General features: G+C 41.2%; 1 protein-coding gene across 4 annotated transcripts; it reads right to left on the bottom strand.

The window, feature by feature from the left end:
* Positions 1–635: 635 nt before the first annotated feature.
* On the bottom strand, positions 636–20,477 carry pkma (pyruvate kinase M1/2a). 4 transcript variants are annotated; one of them, XM_034130797.1, is made up of 11 exons: positions 20,261–20,477; positions 12,811–12,995; positions 12,549–12,640; positions 10,283–10,414; positions 7,093–7,279; positions 6,709–6,979; positions 6,439–6,589; positions 5,711–5,863; positions 3,097–3,263; positions 2,133–2,314; positions 636–1,828 (listed from the first exon to the last, which is right to left on the bottom strand). In XM_034130797.1, the coding sequence occupies exons 2-11, from the start codon at positions 12,965–12,967 to the stop codon at positions 1,722–1,724; spliced, it is 1,599 nt and encodes a 532-aa protein (XP_033986688.1). In that variant the 5' UTR covers positions 12,968–12,995; positions 20,261–20,477; the 3' UTR covers positions 636–1,721. The 4 variants fall into 4 exon arrangements, with proteins under 4 accessions (XP_033986688.1, XP_033986685.1, XP_033986686.1 ...); XM_034130794.1 differs by lacking the exon at positions 3,097–3,263 and adding an exon at positions 3,599–3,765 and having other exon boundaries at positions 20,261–20,476; XM_034130795.1 differs by lacking the exon at positions 3,097–3,263 and adding an exon at positions 3,599–3,765 and having other exon boundaries at positions 20,266–20,359.
* Positions 20,478–20,522: the final 45 nt, after the last annotated feature.

The raw sequence follows: 20,522 nt of genomic DNA, 5'->3' as shown, positions 1-20,522 counted from the left end.
ATCTCCGGTAGAATTCTGATCAGGCATTAGCTCCGCCTCCTTTTATTTTTTTCAAGCTAAGGACCCAAGATCCGCGTTTCATGTTTTGTATAGGTATGGCCCTACAATATGTTTCAAATATAGCATGATAGGTCCACTTTAAACAAGTACAAACCACAGTCTGTGTCATGGCGAATACAGTCGCTGGTTTATTTATGTCTGTAGGCTATAGGCCGTTGTTGAGAGTGTGGACGATCTCCATTTAGAAAACACGCATTTTAAAAGGTTTTTTGCCTGCCGTCTGTCAAAGCATAAATTCATGGTTTTTACTAACCGGTATCAGTATGTTACTTTTTTGAAACGTGTATTACAATTAAATCACGGTCAAATATGTTCCTTTTGTTGTAGCCTGGTTGTTGGCCCGGAAAGAACCTCGATTTTATGGGGCCAGAAAAACTGTGAAATAGTACCCGCTAGCTGGAACTACACCAAGTGGAAACGCAACCAAAAACGGGCCGGGCACGCTTAAAGCGAGCTCCGCGCTGTAGTGGAAATGCGCCATAATTATTACTATGTTTTACTATCCGGGACCCTTCCCTAAAGATTATGTAGAACCACCCATGATTATTCATTGTCAAACAAAACATCAGGCAGAGTTAAGGTAAGTGTTCATCTCTTTTATTGATGGAAATCCAGGCTTTAAGGACAGCTCAGTACACCAGCTAAACATTATAATACCCCTTTACATTTAGTTAGTTCAGACACTCTAGCGTTACAATCAAAAGCATGTTAGACACAAAAAGACAGCTACAGTGGCTCACCAACATAAAAAGGAGAAAGACAAGCAGAGGGGGGCGACCCCTCACCCACTGGAGTCGAGAGGGACTGGGTGTCATCCCTTCACCAGGTCCCCTTTGGAAATACCCTACAATGCTCTTTTATATCAGTCAACTTTATTAAACCACACGAGATTCAAAATAAATATGCTCCAAATTCAATTAACGGTAAAGGCTTTTATGTCACAAATACAGTAACTAGCTCCAACAACTCTGAACATCCAACACTAACATTTCTCTTGAGTTTGACAAAATATAAGTAGTATTGGATGTCCCAAAACAAAACTACAATTTACAGAAGTTAAGTATAACATTGAATGTAACATTGTCTGGAGTAAATAAGGAGTGCAACACGCATCATAAGTACAGTGATAGCTGGAGAGGACACTTCAAACAGACGGCACTACACGAGGATCTGTTTGGGTGGAGAGGTGGAGCCCTTTGATTTAGGATGTAACAAGTTTGTTCGTTATATCGGCAGAGGAGTTGCATCAGTATACCGTTACAGTCCTCAAGTTGCCCTTTTTAAAAGATAACCCCCAACTCCACCTAAACAGGAGGCAGTATGCACATGCACACAGACCAGGAAGCATTCACTCTAAGACTGATTCACCTTAAATAATAAGTGTAAATACAGCAGTTTCTGGTCAAGGTGTTTAAATCTGAGGCCCTGCGGACTGGTTTTGATTTAGAGATGTGAAAGGAATGAAAACATAAAGTGTACGAATCAAAACTCCACCCAAAACAGCTCTATAGCCATGAAGGCTGTACTCTAATTGCTTTGCATCATTGCCTACATTATTAGTTGTTCAGGGTTTGAGTCTATGGCTGTTGCACTGGGGGGGCTGTGAGCTGGAGTGCAGGGTGGAGCGCTATGAAACATAAATGAAGGTGGATGGAGACTGTTCAGGCCACCAGAACCACACGCATGGTGTTGGTGTAACCGGAGCCTGGACGCCAGCCGGTCAGCACGATGACAACGTCTCCCTCTTTGAAGAAGCCTCGGGCCTTACCTGGAAACAAAGCATCAAACATTTAAATACATTGTTAATCTTACATTGTGTTATCCTGAGAGAATGTTACATTATTGTCTCAAAAATCTACACTTGTTCTGCACTGTTAAATACTAAAATAAACTTTTAATGAGGAGACATGATGGGTAATAATCAGCGAGCAAACATCAGAAGGCTTTGTGACTTAATGTGGAGATAAAACAAATATACAGCTGAAATTTGGTCTGACGAAGAGATGAAACTGTAATAAAAGGAAAACCCAAGTTAAAAAAGAAAATACTAAAAAGGAAACGAAGACACTAACCCATATCCATGGCAAAGTTGACGCGCATGTCGACGTCCTCGGCCCACACGTCGTGGGAGGGGTTGGTGTAGAGGACGGGGAAGATGCCGCGGTACAGGTGAGCCTGGCGAGCCGTCTGAGCGTTACGGGTCACGGCGATGATGGGGGCGCGGGGCCTGTACCTTGAGATCAGGTGGGCGGACCTGCACACACACACACACACACACACACAAACAGGTTTAAACGATTTCCTCACATGTTGAGTATTTTCTTTTAAACCAATGACTGCAAAGGTATGACTAACAATTATTGAAAAAAGTCATGCTTACACAAAATGCAGTTACTGTCAGTAAGAAGCTGAATTATAATTGCAGAGTGATGTCAACATATTTAGTATAGACATTCAACGGTACAATTTTAAGCTAAATATTGTATTGCATTGAATATAACTTCAGTAATGCATAAGCCGTTAACCTAACATGTAAATGAACTCCATCCAAATTAATTAAAGCAATTCAGTAAGATTAAAATCTGTACACTACACACAACAGGTTATTTCAGATACTTTGGTTAATTTAGACTTCAGCAGACCATCTTTATGCTGGGTTTTTGGCGAGTAGGTCTGCCCCCTTTTTGTGAATTAGTCAACTAATTGGCCTACTCTATAAAATTTGAAACACTGAAGAAAATGCTTTTGCATAATTCTTTGCCAAGAAACCCCATTTTACAGGTCTGATGATTAATGCAAGTAAGCAATTAGTTAGTGGGTTTAACAATGGACATTTGGACTGTGCTAATGACAACCACAAATTAAATCTGTTGCTATCTCATCTCACCACACACAGCGCACTTCTGACACACACAAAATCAAAGGAGGGGGATCTGTAAGAGCAAATTAGGTGTTCGAGGAAGAATTAGGAGCAGCGTTGGCGACACTTTACCTTCAGGAGGACCCTTCCACCTCTACCCTTCTCGTCGGTCTTACCTCCCGGTCTTGGTGAGGACTATCAGGGCGCTAGCGCAGCATTTGAAGGCGGACTCGACGGCGCCGACGGCCACAGCCTCAGACGGGTCTCTGGTCAGCTTGGAGCTTCTCCTCAGCTCCTCAAACAGCCGTCTGTGGAAGGTGGCCGCCTCGGCCTCTCGTGCTATCTGAGCCCAGAGGGACCATAGGAGGAGGGTGGGGTGGGGGGGGTTACTCTCAATCACCCATACTGCCTCACACAGTCATTCACACCACTACGAGAGACTGGCAAATGCGCTGCTAGACTCCTGGTTAACAAGGTTCATTTTTGGCTTAATGATAGGAAAAGTGTTCCCTCAAAACACACTATCAAATAAAAAAAAATCAGTACAACTTTTTAGTTTAGGCATTTGCCAGTCTCTCATAGTTACTTCCTGAATCAGTCCCTGTCCGGCCCTACACTCCCTCTCTGAATCCTTAACTACGCCATCACTGTCCTCCTCCACCTGTGGGACCTGCCTACCTTCCAGAGCCAGTGAGCACAATCATGGCAGAGGCTAAGCTCTTAAAAGAGGCCTCGACAGCACCGATAGCAATAGCCTCTGCGGGGTCTGTGCAGGGCGGCGTGGAGCGACGCAGGTCCTCGAACACCTGCCGGTGGAACATGGCCGCCTCGGCTTCACGAGCAATCTGGCACACGTGAGGGCAAGATGCATCAAGCAGAGGCATTCCCACAACACGCACAGGCAGAGGGGAAATTAAGGAAATTGGTGGAGAAAATAAATGGGAAACAGAGAAGGACAATGTTAGAGACATACAACAAGAACAAGTTAAAAAAAAAAAAAAGGAGACAGAAGGAGAGGACAGGCAGGACATTAAATAGAAGAGTTAGGGTGTAGTTTAGCGGGGGGGGAAACATCAACGTTAAAACATATCCAGAAAAACACAACACTTAACATTTGGTTAATAAATAAACATAATGTAATACAACCCATGCTAATCTGGAGTTATGTGAACTGTCCTGATGGGATAAAGTTACACAAATATATTTGTATCCTTAAGAAAAATATGGTTAGGGATAATATTGACCAAGATTAGCTTAATCAAATAAAACCCCAAAATAAATTTGATTAAATTAAAACTATAAAAAAAAATCTAATCTTAAAGGTGGGGTAGGTAATTTTGGCGAAACCAACTCGAGTGCGCTAGAATTTGAAAATACACAGCCGGAAAAAATCTGCCACTTCCTTACAGAGCCCCTCCTCCAACACACACGAACGCGCACATGACCAATGAGGGCACGAGATAAGTTTGTGCCCCGATGGAAGGCTGACAGGCAGGTAGGCCATCCAGTTATTTTAGCCGAGCCGGCTCAAATGATTGGTCGTACTCTTTACAGTACTACGGCTTCCACAGATGACATTTTTTAATGGGTTTTTTGTCAAAGCACTTAAGATATTTATTGCTATCGGGATGTTAAGAGCATTCCATGGAATATAACAAAAAGTGTATCTCGAGCCGGTTTCTCAAACTTACCTACCCCACCTTTAAATCAACTGGGAGGAGGGAAAAAAAGAGTTTTGGAGTGAAAATATCATGCACTGCACAATAGTGTCAAGAAATGGTTAAAAGAAGTACAGGAAGAATGAACAAGAAAAGCTTCAGAAGCATTAAAGTAAATAAGAAGATGCCCGATAAAAGGGCTAAGAAGACGTTAAGTCAACGTGAGGTAACAAACACGAGTCTCACTACTAAAAGCACGGTTTTGGGTCAGTGAAAGTCGCTGGTTTCCTTTGGATTTTTAAGAACCCGATACAAATTCAGCTTAGGGCAGCAAGCTCAAAGGCAGGAGGGGAGTAATGCTGAGTCACTCCTGCATCTGCATAGCAGCGCACAGCAGAGTGAACAGACCACGGGATGTTAGGCTACAAAAAGACAGCATTAAGTGCATTATCCATTGTGATTCTAATGTAAGAATTCATCAAGACCGTTTCAAAAGTGTTCTACTTGTGTCTGTCCCTGACTGAACATAAAACATAACAGATTTTAAGCATAATATTTTCTTAATCCATCGTCAGCATTGGTAATGATCAATAATTAGTAAATCATGAATGAATCAAAGATGTTTCTAAAATACAGACAAACACAATTGCTCCTTAATAAATACACTACTTCCTATCATTTGGAAGATAAAGAAGGATGTGCCATCTATTTGAAATCTCAATTTCATTATTATTAAACTCATTAAAAAGATGATTGTTCCTCCACTGAGTTTTCATGAGCCTACCATAAAGCAGGTGGACAGATTAACTGGAAACAAGTGGATGGAAAAATAAACAAGGCATTTCCGGTTGGCCTAACAATCCTGCGGACAGCTGTTATAGCAAGCCAAGAGGAAAATATAAAAAGGTGCTGCGTCATAGAAAACCAAAAGTCATTGATGTGTTCAGGAGAACACAAAAAATAGGAAACAAGAAAGAGCAGCTTCCAAGTGTTGGCATGCTTAGTTGAAAATGAAAATCATGCAAGATCCTCCCCTTAATTTCTCCAATCAATAATATCTATTTTTTCAAAAACAATTCTTTATGCTTAGATAAAATATTCAAATATGTGTATTGAGTATAGATGAACTCACCTTGTGCTGTGTCTGTACTGCCTCCAGAGGGTAGTCTCCCTTGGCGGTCTCTCCGCTCAGCATGATGCAGTCGGCTCCGTCCAACACGGCGTTGGCTACGTCGCTGCCCTCAGCGCGGGTGGGCCGGGGCTTCTTGATCATGCTCTCCAACATCTGAGTGGAAAGAAACCGCCTTTTATCAACCAAGGCTCAAGTTCCGTCTCTTAATGTATTTATGCTGTATTTGTTCTTAAATGTCTTTTGCTTTTAATGTGTAAAGCACTTTGAATCGCCACGTGCTGAAAAGTGCTATATAAATAAAATTGCCTTGCCTCTAAAGATTAAACTGACTGCCCTCCTTTAGGTTAACACGCCTGCAGATATTCAGATGTCTAAGCAGCCCAGTACAGCCACTCTTTTTACTTTGTATCAAAAGTAGGTAAACAAATCTTCACTTTATAGAAAGATAGGTAGAGTAACAATGTGAATACTGCTTAACACCAGGGCAAACAACATCCCACAGAGACGGAAGACAAACAGACATACACATTTAAAAAACAGTCAGCTAAAACAAAAATGTCAACTATAAACAATAAATGTCAGTACGGCAGCACCTCCTCCCCGCGACAACCCGTCCAGTGTTGGGACACCACGGCAAACAACATCCCACACAGACAGAAGACAAACAGACACTTTAATAAATAATAAATCAGCTGTAGAGAAAGTGGTGTACTGTGCTTTGCTCTGACCTGAGTTGCACATGTGATTGGCTTGCCAGCTCTGTTGCAGCGACCGATCATCATCTTCTGGGCCAGGAAGACCTTTTCTGTTGGGATCTCAATTCCCAGGTCACCACGGGCAACCATGATGCCATCGCTGGCCTCCATGATCTCATCAAATCTGCACAGGAAACAATAATTTAAATACCGAAATGTACAAAAATCCATAAATACGATAAATGAACTCTAACCAGGATTTACATGAAAGATCTACATATAATTCTTCATCCACACACACACCTGCGGACACCCTCGTGGTTCTCCAGCTTGCTGATGATCTTAATGTCTTTGCCTTTCTCTCCCAGCACGGCTCTGACAGCCTCCACATCTGCTGCTTTGCGGATGAAGGACGCGAACACCATGTCGACTCCGTGCTCCAAACCGAACTGCAGGTCCTGGATGTCCTTCTCTGAAACAGCCGGCAGATCCACAGCAGCACCGGGCAGGTTCACGCCCTTCTTGCTTCCAATGGTGCCGCCGTTCTCAATCTCGCACATGAGGAAATCAGAACCTGGAGACACAAGAACATATTAACGGGCTGAAGACTTTTCTACCTTGTTAATTGGTAGTGTTTTCTAATCGACCAGAAGTGATTTTATTAATGTTCGACAGTGCTTCACTCACCAATCTCCTTGACCTGCAGGGATACGAGTCCGTCGTCAATGTAGATCCTGCTGCCGATTTCCACCACTTTGGTGATGTTCTTGTAGTCGAGCCACAGGACTTCTTCGCTGCAGTTGTCTGCGTAAGTATCGTCCAGGGTTATCTTGAGCATGTTGCCCTTTTTCAGCTCCACCTCAGCTTCGCCGCTCTGTCAAATCATCAACAGTCATAACTTAATTTCTGTTTGGTTTGTTTTCATGCTGAATGTTATCATTGTGAACAGCTAAAAAAGCCATTTAAAAAAGGTCCCCTATTACACTGTTTTTCCTTAATTTATTATAAGTCTCAGATATATACATACCAAACAGATCATTTGGTTAAAAATAACACAATGGTGCTCTAGGAGGAGACTCAGGTGATAAGGTGAAGGGGGGAGTTACCTTGGTTGGTGATTGGCTAATGGTTACACAAGCCAAAAAAACGTTATGACATCATAAAGTGGCCAAAATGTGATCAGCTCATTTTCAGACAGGTTTTTATATAAATGGATCAGGACAAAGAGAGCGAATCCTTTTTCCTGAAACTTTCAGAATCTCTTCACACAGAGGGGACACATGTTTACCGTATTTTCCGGACTATAAGTCGCGTTTTTCTTTTACCCGTCTGGCTGTTCCTGCGACTTATACTCTGAAGCGACTTATATATTGAATTTTGTCTGACTGAGTTCAAACTCCGGCCAATAGATGGCACAATATACATTACATGTTACTTGTTAGACGCTTTTATCCAAAGCGACTTACATACTCAAAACTGTGGCCAATCCCCACAGGAGCAATTTGGAGTGAAGTGTCTTGCCCAGGGACACAACGACATGCTGACTGCAGTGGGGCTTGAACCTGTGCTCCCCTGATCCCAACATCAACGCACTAGTCCACTGCCTCCCTATACAATCGTGATAACTGCTTTACCACCGAAGAAGAAAAAAGTCACGGCAACTGGGAGGATGCGTCACGTAACTTTCCAGGATGTTGTCGGATGGATCGACACAGCATGGGCTTCATTGACGACCGACACCATTCTGTCGGGATTCAGAAAGGTCTAATCGGAGCTGATGGAGAGTCTGAGGACAGCCTGGAGCAGGACATGCTGCTTCTTCGACACCGGAGTTGGCGGAAGTGTTTAACAGCGACTGTATAAATAATACAGTGAGAATTCCGAGTGGCTAAGCTAATTAGCATATCAGTATTATGTCAGGGTTGCCAACTCTCACGCATGACACACGCTTTCACTCTCAAGCTGCCCAAACTATTCTCACGCCAAAAACAAGAATACCGAAGACTAGAAACGGTTTTGAAAACTTTTGTCACGTAGTGATCGTCTTCTCAATAGAACATCTTTGATAATGTCTTCTGGCCAATCAGAATCACGATAACGGCGTGATGTTGTTGCAGGAAGTCCCGACGGAGAATACTTTTGCGGTAGTACATCTCTATACATCGATACAACATTACGTGTTGATAGAAATCAACACGTAATGAAATAAGACCCCACGGTTTGATGATTGATAGGTGTGTGGGCTGTCTTTCATTTTGACACACAGAACAATGGGGGCTATCCACCCTTATCCACAATGTAAAGTAATTCACACAGCCTCTTCCCTCTGTGAGGAGCAGCAGGTTCAGCTTTCAGAACAAAGTAACAAAAAACTAAAATGGCATTCATTTTTTTTTTTTAAATACGTCGTGTAGTAATAGATTTATTTATTTTTCTTCTCAAGAGAGTACCAGAATGTGTATTTTATGTTAGTATTTAAAAAAAATCTCCTGGGGGAGAATCCCCCCAGACCCCCCTGCAGGGGTTGGGCTTTCAGCATGTCAACTCTTTCACCTGTGGGGAAATTGCAGGATTGGCTCCAGGTCGCCCTTTTTATTTACTACAAGACAAATGTGCCTTTTTATTTCATACAGTTCAATTTGGATTGAGACAGGGAAATAATCTAAACCTCACGCGTGGCGTTTCACTGTCGGGGGGAGCGTGTATGTAATTACATTGCAAATACTGACTTGAGCCCCACCACTGTATGGGTTAGCCCTATTATAGATTACCCAACAAAAATACTCTGGAGCCGCAACTGCCGACCCGTATTGCGCATGCGCAGATCTAAGATCCAGTAGAAATGATAAAAAAGTAAAAGTCTGCTGCTTATTGTTCTACTAGGCCAAAATAGAGTCAAAGAGTATATGAGAGTGAGAGAGTGTTAATTAATATATTTGGCAGTTTGGAGTAAGTCTATAGATTTGTTTGTGTGTGTGTGTTTCATGTATAGGCCTCTCACGATAATTCATTTTGTTGGATACATTTTCCCGGAAATTTTTGCGATAAACGATAATATTGTCGGCACCGTTGTATGACCATTTTAGACCACTGACATAATGATAATATATAATAATAATTCAAGTACATCCTTTCAAACTGCTAGTCACATCCTCATGTAAATGGCAATTTATCGAGGTCAGAAAAGTTATCGAGTTCATTTTTATTTATCGTACGCAAGTCAATTAATTGCTTATCGCGACAGGCACACAATAAAACAGTGGAAACAAACATGTTTGACTTTCATTAGTGAATGAAACTGTGTGCCCTTTATAGTCTGTGTCCATTATTGTGTATTTGTATATATTGTATATATATCCTATATGCCAAGGTCCTGCTGCTGACACGATAGCAGTCATTTCGTGCGCATATGTGCAATTAAACCGAATTAAACCCATGATATCAAAATCTCACTCCAGCCAGGTACCCAAAGTTGGCAACCCTGTTTATGTGCCGTAGCTCCTTGTGTGGATTCTTTTGTTTATTCAGCTCGTCAGTCAGGCAGTTAATAACAGTGTGCCATGTCTGTATTGTGTTTACAGTTTCACCAATTCATTAAACTTCAGTAAAGCTGACCTCTGTGCCGGAGTTTCTTTGAAAGTGTTTAACTGGATGGATAGCTAGCTCGGTGATAATGAGACCTTCACAGCGACAGAGGATGAAGACTTCAGTGGATAAATGCGACTTATATGTTTTTTCTCTTAACGACACGTTTTTTGACAAGAGCGACTTATAATCAGGTGCGACTTGTAGTCCGGAAGATACGGTATGTATAAAAACAGGAAAAAGTGGATTTTGCATAATAGGTGACCTTTAAAGGGACTACAACAATACTCACTCCCTTGATGAGGCCGGTCCTGATCTCTGGGCCCTTGGTGTCCAGGGCGATGCCAATGGGCCTGTATTGGATGCTGCCAGGCTCGAAGCTCCCACATGCCTCACGAATGTTCTTAATGGTCTGTGCATGGTACTACAGAAAGGAAGACAAGTATAACATGTTCAAATATCTCCAGAGAAACAATAAGCAAGCTAATTAACAGCACAGTGATTTATTGTGATCACACCCATCACTAATCCATTTTCTTATCCTATCGCAAACAATGAAATTAAAACATATCAGAGGCACTGGTATTTGAGATTGATTGAATACGTTTTATACACCAGACTTACAAATCAGGCCAGGGAAACTGAAACAGTCATAAACATTTGTCATACTGTGAGCATCACTACGGGGTCATACGGTCCTTTTTATACCACCCAAACTGACATGTTATGTTTCACTGAGGAATCTTGTTGCACAATAACCAAGAGATCTTAGGTTAAGGATATTGAATGTCATTGATTGTGCCCTTGATTGATGCGTTTAGCCTCAAGTGTGTATAGATGGAAGAGAACTTTATAGTAAGCCAGTTCTGTCACATTACTGCTGCAGCCATCTTTTCCCTTTAGTACAGGCTAATGATTATGTATGTTATGTAGCGCAGTGTCTGTGACTTTAAAGACAGCCTCTCCTTCATGGCTTAACATGCCCACCTGTGTAACCAGAGCTTTCAGTAATAACTTAAGTGGCAGGTAATCACATTGGCTGCCTTCCACGCTGGCAACACATTGAGCTAATGCTACACTCACTGCACTGCCACTCAAATGGCCTGGATGGTCTCACCAACTACAATTAAAGAAATAAAAAAAATAAGAATCCAAAGTTAGACCTTAACCGAGTTGCCAAAACACTTAAAGCTGCAATTAACATTTAGTCTCACACACAGTCTGAGGCTACAGGATTTGAAATGCCACAAAGCGTTTGTGTAAGAGATGAATGCAGGGTAATGTTTTAAGACCAATGTGAATCAGGATCAGCTGACTAGTATGCATGAGTATAGGTCAGGGTCAAGACAGTTTAATTCATTTTCTACACACACGAAAGTGAAACACCAGTTAACGTTCAGCTACAGTAGTTCCCATGTCATTCTATATCAGCAATACTGGTACTGAGAATAATGTGACTTGCATCATGTGCACTTCCTTCTTTGCTTTACAGTGGACTGACCTTGGTTGTGTACACACACACACATTTACAGAGTCTATGTGTGCTCCCTGCTGAGGAGATAAAGGTACACAAGGGCAGGGCAGGAAGCTACAGTTGACATATTTATAGCACCCAAAGCCAACAAAGCTCTGATTTATTTCCCTAACCTTTGATTTTATTGAAACAACTCAGATACTTTTCATATTTAGTTTTCAGGAAGAATAAAACATATCTTCTAAAAATGATTCTACTGCAGGAAACTTACATTTTTTAATTGAAGAGCTAAAAATGAATTATTGCATCTTGCAGATTCTTAATCTACAAGGTCATCTAAAGATAATGGTCATAATGTTAAATGACAACTGATTAAATTGACACTATGAAAACATTCAAATGTCAAACAGCCTCACTTATCACATGTGGATGATTCTATTTTCAGATTGCATTATCCGTTGATGACCATTTACACAGGATTCTCCCTGCAGGAGTGTGGCGGTGAGAGTCAGGTTGTCAGTCAGTTCAGCTCACCTGGACTGACTGCCCGATTAAAGGACTTTTACATAAACTGGTGGCAAGCAGCCATTCTGTCTCCACAGTCACTTCCACTTCTGGGGTTGTGTGTTTATATTATACATGTTGGACTTTTGTTGCAACATTTTAACTTCAAAGTTAACTTTGGCTCAGATCTTATTGTGCACAGATCATTCCACTGGATGCTTTCAAGTGAGATTAGCAGCTTGTATCAGCCTCTTTATACATCTGTCCTCCAATATATCCAATACAGTCTAAATACTAAACATTTTGTGACAGACTTAAATGCATCACTTTGAGATGACCTAGTTAGTAAACCCAGAGTGTAATCTTATGCAAGTTAGCACTACTATATTTCATGCATGCTTGCTGACCTAATCTTTCTTAGGGTGCCAAGCTGATTCGGATGATATTTCAAAAATAAATGACGTTGTTGACCGGCACCATAGATTTTTAATGCAAAGAGTACCTACACTGCTACATCAAACCTGGGTGGAAATGATCAGCACTGTTTATACGTGACTTTTAACAATGTGTAAAGACCCACCTCATGTGTGCCATGGGAGAAGTTCAGGCGAGCAATGTTCATGCCAGACTTGATCATCTCCTGCAGCATACTCACAGAGCGGGAGGCTGGCCCTGCAGGCAGGCATTGAAGAGAAACAATTAAGGTTAGATAACACTCATCCTCATAACTTTTAAAACCTTATAATTAACCTAATAACAGTAATAAACAATTCCTGAAAAGAAATGCTACTATTAAGCTGTCATGTTGCAGCCTTTGGTAGCCACCATAAATGTTCACTAACCGATGGTGCAGATGATGCCAGTGTTGCGAGCGGTGGTGGGCTCGGAGTCGATGTCCAGCAGGCACATGTGTTCCAGGAAGGTGTCGGCCATGGCAGCGTTGAGCTGCTGCGTCTGGATGAAGGCAGAGCCCAGGTCTACGTTCTTTGATTGAGGCATGGTGTTCACTGGTGCAAACTTAGAAGTCCTGCCGAAAAGAACATTTGAGAAAATAGTTAATATAAAAAGGAGACTGTTATCTTCAACAGCTTTCTTTGGTTGGACCAGTACAGGATTACTGAAATCCTTTCAAAACAGAATATAACTTTTAAACCATTGCTGGTTAAATTGTGTTACAAGACTGAGAGCAGACTGGTAGCAAGCACAATTTCACTGTGGTCAACTCTAGTATAACTCAGTGGATTGAGAGATCTCGGATGAGGGATTTAATTCCCACAGAGGTCACCCTGGCCAGATAGTAATGGCACCGGATCCCCCCCCGCTGACTTTCCTTCTCAACACACCGACTGCACCTAATCCTGATTCGAAGCTAACCTTGTGATAGTAAAGTGAAAGGATAATGCCCCAGTGGGAATCAAATTATCACATTGCTTGCTGACGTACTACAGGGCTAAAAATGGTTGTTATTCACCTCCAGCATGTCTATTTTATTTTACTTACTGCAGCCACCAAAACAGCACAATACAGACTAATGAGGCTGATGAAATGTTGCCACTGCAATTTCTATTAAATAAAAGTGTTTTTGTCAGCTAACAAGATCATCTTCTACAGTGAATACACGTATGAATACGACACCTGAGGGAAACACCCATCTTCTGAATGTGTACAGATTTAAGAATGTGGATATGAATCGCCAAAGGATGTGTTAATTCTTCTGCATTGCACCTCACTGCTGCCATGATCATGCGAGTGGAGCAGTATAGCTGATCGTACATGCTGTTCCCACCCACTTTTTGCTGAGTCACCCATGGCAACGACACCAGCACGAAGCACATCTACAGGGCTTGACCTGCCAAGCTTTCATCATTCCTTTTCAACCAGAACAGGAACAAAATAATACTGTACACCGTAGCACAGAAGAGATATTACATCGTATCCTGTGTCTCAATACTGTCATGTGCAAACCGGGTGCTTAAAGCCTGGCTTTAACACTTCCTTTTTTCCCTTTTGTCTTCCTGACATAATTATGAGCACTCCATACACGCATTAACGTTGGGGCATGCATTAACGTTGGGGCATGTCTCAACAGGTAGCAATAAAGCTAGGTGTATTCGAGGAAGGAGTAGCAGGAATACTCTGATGAGGAATGTTGCTTCTACTACGGCTCTATTTGTTGTAGTTACATAACAGGCCATCTGACAGGCTGAAATGCTTGGTGGAGCGTTCAAGCTGGTGATTTGATAGCAAGCAGAAACGTGTTCGATTCAAGTACTGGATCCTCGTGAGATGGGGAGAAAGTGCCACTGTTTTATTTTAATTTACTTTAAGTGAAACCTTTCTGGACAACATCTTGCTTCTATTAATACTCGTAAGCTAAGAGTGGAAATTCAGTGGGCAGAATACCTAAATGTTTCTACTGCATTATCAATGATCCACATCTACCCAAGTGGGATTAGATGTGCACTCTATCCCCTTCCTGTTCTTCTCACACTCCATAGATCCCATCAACAAAATACATTGTGAGAATATAGTACATAATACTTAGGGATGTCCCGATCCGATCACGTGATCGGGGATCGGAGCCGATCACGTGATTTTCACGTGATCGGGAGAAAAAAATCGGGGATCGGATTTTTTTTTTTTTTTTTTTTATAAAATATTTTTATACATTTTATTTAATGTTACAAAACAAAAATGACCATGTTCACGTCTTAAAGTCATCCTGAGGCCTTAGTTTTGGGTTAAAATTACACAACATCATGTATGTGTTGCTTCTTTTGGGCTTGTTTTCATAGACCTGGTTGCTTATTTCTCTCAAATCTGGCAACAGAGTGGGCGCAGTGTCTAATAGTAGCAGTAAGCTAACAAGAGGCTACGTTCAGCTGGTGACTCGGGAGTCGGGACAGAGAAAATGTCAGGAGTTTGGAAGTATTATAAAATTGAAAGCGAAGGCAGTGTAACAGCCAGATGCAATGTTTGCAAGGCGGAGGTTCCGCGTGGTGGAAAGAACAGAGCTACGTTCAACACGACCAATCTAATACAAACACCAACAACAACACGACGAGTACACAGCGGCCACTCAGGTAACGGCACTGAAACAACCGACACTTTCAGAGACTTTTAAAAGGAAAGAGAAACTACCCCAGAACAGTGAAAAGGCCAAAAAAATAACAGCCAAGATAGCTGAATTCATCGCGTTGGATGACCAGCCGTTATCTGTTACCTTTTTTTTCCTCTTAATGCATTGCATAAAGATCGGATCGGGAAAAATCGGTATCGGCAGATTGTCAAAATCAAATGATCGGAATCGGATCGGGAGCAAAAAAAGGTGATCGGGACATCCCTAATAATACTATATAAGATCATGAATTTTAGACGTATAAGGCAATTTCCCAAATAAGGATAGAATATTTTACAATTTAAAAAAAAGATGGTCTAATGAGGAATACAAATTAAGATAACAAAAGGATTATGATAACACAAGTAGAACTTCATGTAAAACAATCATGAAATAGATTAAATATAAGGATGTGAAAGTAGTTGATAGAAAGTACCATTATCGCTAGGTACATTTTACTCAATAACTTAAAGAATAAAATGACTACATACCATGTGCAATCTCGAGATGGAGTACAAAACACCCAGCAGAGAGATCAGGTTCTCTTTGTTTAAATTATAAAGTGAAGTGCACTTCAACAAAGAACACTCACTGGTTGATTCTTTGGCAGAGCAACAGGGTGACTGATATCTCTTTAAGGGAAGAAGAACCCTGTCAACCTAATAGGATTCCCTCTAGACCTGTTCTGAATTTCTAACACTTAACAGGAAGTGCAAACGTGGGAAAAAAATGCTAATCTAGACCCAGAAGTGTGTCTGTTAGGCAATAGATTTTGCAAGTCAGTTACAAAACAAGAGGATTTTGCCATCTTGAAAAGCAAAAACTGCAAAGGCTGATGTGTGCGTAAAGGGAGGAGAGCTGGAAAATAGACAGAAGATGGCACATTTTTGATTGCTGCAGGACATTTGTCCACTGGTGTTTTAGAATGTGTGTCGTAATGGATCCCTTGTCCTTTATCTGCAAACCAAATCTACCTACGGGTACAAATAAATAGCCTGAATCTGTGGGTGGTACAACTGCACCTAAAGACACGATCATTGAGCCTCTCTGAAAAAACTCATTGAATGCATCACAGTGGGGGATTCCAGGCAGACCCGTATACCAGCTGGCTCTTTTAACTGGGTCTCCTGGCTGATGATGTAACAGCAGAGGGGCAGACCACTGCTGTACGTGAGCACAGTCACATCCCACGACTGCAACACACAACCATGGGCAAGGCTGGGAGCTGACATCCTAGTGGACTGAACCACAGGAAAAGACTGCAGAGGGGGAATAAAAAATAGAGAGTCTGCATATTGGCAGCCACTGTTTTATAAATGTATTTATGAATGAATGAAACAGAATAGTGGTCTTAACTAAATGTGAATTTAAATGGCAAATTACCAGAATTAGAACAAATATACATGTTACACCTGACGATGATAATTGAGTTAAGTGTTTTATGTTCTTCTCCATTAAAAACATCAGATCTTTGTTGGCTACAGAGAGCTGTTGCATATTTTATACGATTCATTATTTGAGGCAATATTGACTTATGAAGGTCTCTTTGACCTAAACAAATTGCCTTTTAAGAATAACTATATACATTGAACTCTCTGGTCATGCTAATTGAAGCCATCTAGTAAAGTATCTTCCGCAAATGGTGTGCTATTGCAGCATGACCAATAAAGATTACAACTTCACAGTTTAATGTACTACTAAAGACAATGCAATAGCAGGTCTCCCTTGAAAAAGAGATCAATTGATCTCAAGGGAGTCACCTGGATAAATAAAGGTTTGAAATGAAATGAATACTAGCAGTTACAGTTTCAACAGTGAAAGGGGAGGACCTAGGGAAAAGTTGAGAGTAGGTTTAAGGTAGTTCTTTGCAAAGATCCAATTGTCATTAAATTGTCTGACTTCGGATTCATAGCTTCAGAACAGTTGCCACTGCAAGATAATGTGATTACAGCAACCGAGAATGCTTTAGCATAATGTATTTCCATTTAAATCATAATTTTCCTCCATTTACAGCAAGCCTTATTAAGGAAGTGTCTTTCCCCTCAGCTCAACATTTCCAGGACTTGAAATGTGTGTCCCAACACAAATTGGCAAAACGTAATGGAATTAGGGTCCTTTATTACTCTCATGGGGTCAAATTTCATTAGTCAACAACTAAGTATATGAAAGGTTATCCTCAGGCAACTCTGCCTGTATCCTCAGCTGAGATGTTATTACAGAGCTAAAGTATCAGAGGGAATGTAACATATTCTCCTGATAAAACATTACAAAAAGAAAAAAATCAGGTAGTGACTATCCTTCACCAAGTGCAGTAATGTTGTTATGGAGGTACAACATTTCATAATTGGCTGACTGACAGACATGGATAGTGTGTCTGACCCCGGAACAGCCAGTTAGCAGCCACCGTTGGCCAACAGCAGCCATAGTAACCCTGACACAGATGCAGGGCTAATTTTAGATCTGGCTGCTAATAATCCCCTCCAATCCCTTCAACCTTTGAAACATACTCTCTGTTAACATGCTCTCAGTCACCATCTTTGTCTGTCTTTTTCATTATTCCTTATCACACACACCTGTGCAAACATGAGCAGCCATGCAGTAGTAGCATTGCTATCAGGATGACATGACATTCAGTATCATCTACTATGGATGCGACGCAACATCGGGCTTATCCTAGTGGGCTCACATACAGTAGAACATTTTTCAGTCGCACTCACTCAAACAAGCACCGTTTTGAAAGTTGCAGTACATACCCCCAGTGGATCTTACTGTTGCTCCTTGGAACAAACAGACACCTTACAGCCAATGACCTCCAGAACAACCCCAGCGTGTTGCAGCTTCCAACGCCAATGAGAAAACCCCTCCCTGCAACAGCAGCCCAAGCAGATCCGACCGCTGCAGTGCGCGTGCATGCGTAGGACACATTAGGATGCTCAAGAGTAAATCCCTTCAATGAGGATAATGGCAACCGACAGATCCTTCTGTGACCGAGCAATCGCCATTGCCAGATACAATGAACGTACATGAGACTTCTACCACGACACACCACAGTGCAGCACTAACCTAGGTCATATAACCCCCCAGGCCTAAAAACTGCCTCATGGCTAATAATAACGCACAGCATGCAGAGTTGTTTGCACATCCAACACTCAGCATGTACTATGGTATTTACACTATGTGGGCCAGTAAACAAGGCCTGTATACTCCAAAACAAATGACAGATAAGGGTACATCTAAGTTACTTAATGGTAAAGAATGCTGTGCATGTTCAATGCAATTAAAATACACATGGTAAATGGTAAACCCAAGCACCTTACCTCAAATTGAGTCAGTGCAGTCAGTCAAGTGTGTCTGAAGTAGCAAAGGGATTTACCCATAATTGGTAGTCTTCCACCGCATGCCTCCACATAGCATTAGTCAGCAAACATGCAGTTTTGGTGGGGAGGAGGCTGCATGAGAGCAGCACCAGCTGCAAAAGGCCTACTGCACTGACCACCAGATCAGCTGCAACTAAACTACCTTTCCATGAAACCAGGTCAAAAACCGATAGATTAAGTTACTTTTAACCCGATATAGAACAGAACAATTATAGTATTCCCATTCATTAACTCCAGTAGCTGGAGGACTCCAAAATGCGCAATCATCTTTGAAAATCAATGATTACCTACCAAAGTGCTACTCAAAGTATAAGCATATTAACAACCACAGTTTAAATGACAATTTCACAGTATATAGTTACTTATTGTTATTTATGTCAGCAGTTTATATCTAAAGAATGATAGACTAAAGACCAGACCACATAGGCAAATATTTAAAAGTTAACAGCCAAGATTTAGGTAAACAGAAAGACACTTTTCCTAGTCACTTGACATTATAACCTAAAAGTTCCCCTGGGATAAAGACTCCATTTTGTCAACAGGGACAGGAAGGACATAGCAATGACAGTTTCTCCAAAACGTGAGTTATACACCAAACAATTATTAAAACAGCACAAGTGGCTTTACAGCAGGCCATATCATATGCATATCCTACTTATGCTGTAGTATGTATTTGATAAAGGATGTGTCGTCACAATTTTAAATGTAAAATTAAACGAAGCCTTGCCTTGATCAAATCATCTTTCTTTTTTTGTGGAACAGGCTGAAAAACAGGCCTTATTTAATGCCTATAATGAGCAGCACAGTTAAACTAAGCTGTAAATTAGGGAGCTACCTGCCTTTCTTCTCATGTATCGAGTGTCAACAAGACATTTTATCTGTAGCAGCACTGCAGCAATCTACTGCAGTGTAGCTGCTTAGGCAATGTGCATATTTTCCAACTACATTATCATGGGATGGTTTTCCCATTTTCTAAAACAGTCAAAACGAGCTTCAGATGTATTTCAGGTGTTTCTGTGGAAGTGTGACAGGAATATTGAAGTATACAAAGGATGATTGTGACGAAGCTCTCTAATGACTAACTCACTGCCACGCCATTTAAAGGAGTACGACGATAACACACAACTAATGCAGGGAAGATTAAGCTCTGGTGCATTTGTGTCACCGGATAAAACGTATATTTAATGTAATATGCTATGCACACGATGCGCTAAAAGGTCACGTTCTCATCCTGCGTCACATTTTCCTGATCGAGTGGTCATCACAGAAACTGACCAATCAGAGGCCGAGAAGACGCAGCGGCCACACCCACAAGAGGAGGCAACAGGAAGCGAAAATGCAACACTGCACGCATCACATTTATATTTTATCATTTTAAATGTAATACCAATGTTTAGCGATAAAGTAAGATTACAAAAACGTAGTGCGGTAGTTACAGAAATATCTGCTGAGTGCACGGATAAATCCCCTCAGTCTGTCCAAGTGCAAATCTCTACGTTGCTAAAACAAATGATATCTAACCAGCAGAACAGGATTAAAAATGGCTTGTGTAAAATGAAAAACACACATTTAGGCGTGTTGGGCATAGATGAACATGATGTTAATTTAAAAAGTAGATAAGTTAAGAGTGGAAACAAGCCACGAGTGGTTGACTCATACATGCCCGGACTTACCAGCTTGCAGGATGTACACATACAATAAAAGACAAAAAGGTTTAAAAAGCAGTCATATAATTTACCCACAAGTAATCAGTTTACTTAAAGAGAACAATTAGCAGTCCATGTTGAGGATACCCACCTTACCTCGTTGAACAACTGCAGGGAACGATGTGCCTTTCCACTGTGATAAATAAGCTCAAGGTGATCTCCCTAGTTCCTCACTCTGCGGAACTACTTTCTAGGGATGCTGAGACATATCCATCCGAGAGAGTGAAGATACATTAAATAACAATGCAACTTCTTAACCCTTATTTACCTATTGCATTGATTATAGGCTGCTCACATGAATGTTCTCTTTTAGTAATACTCTTGTGAAAAGCGAGGAAATTATAGAAACTATA

The sequence above is a fragment of the Trematomus bernacchii genome, unplaced genomic scaffold (assembly GCF_902827165.1).
Source record: "Trematomus bernacchii unplaced genomic scaffold, fTreBer1.1, whole genome shotgun sequence".
NCBI lineage: Eukaryota > Metazoa > Chordata > Actinopteri > Perciformes > Nototheniidae > Trematomus > Trematomus bernacchii.
The sequence above is the reverse complement of the archived record's forward strand: the minus strand, read 5'-3'. Positions and strand labels throughout refer to the sequence as shown.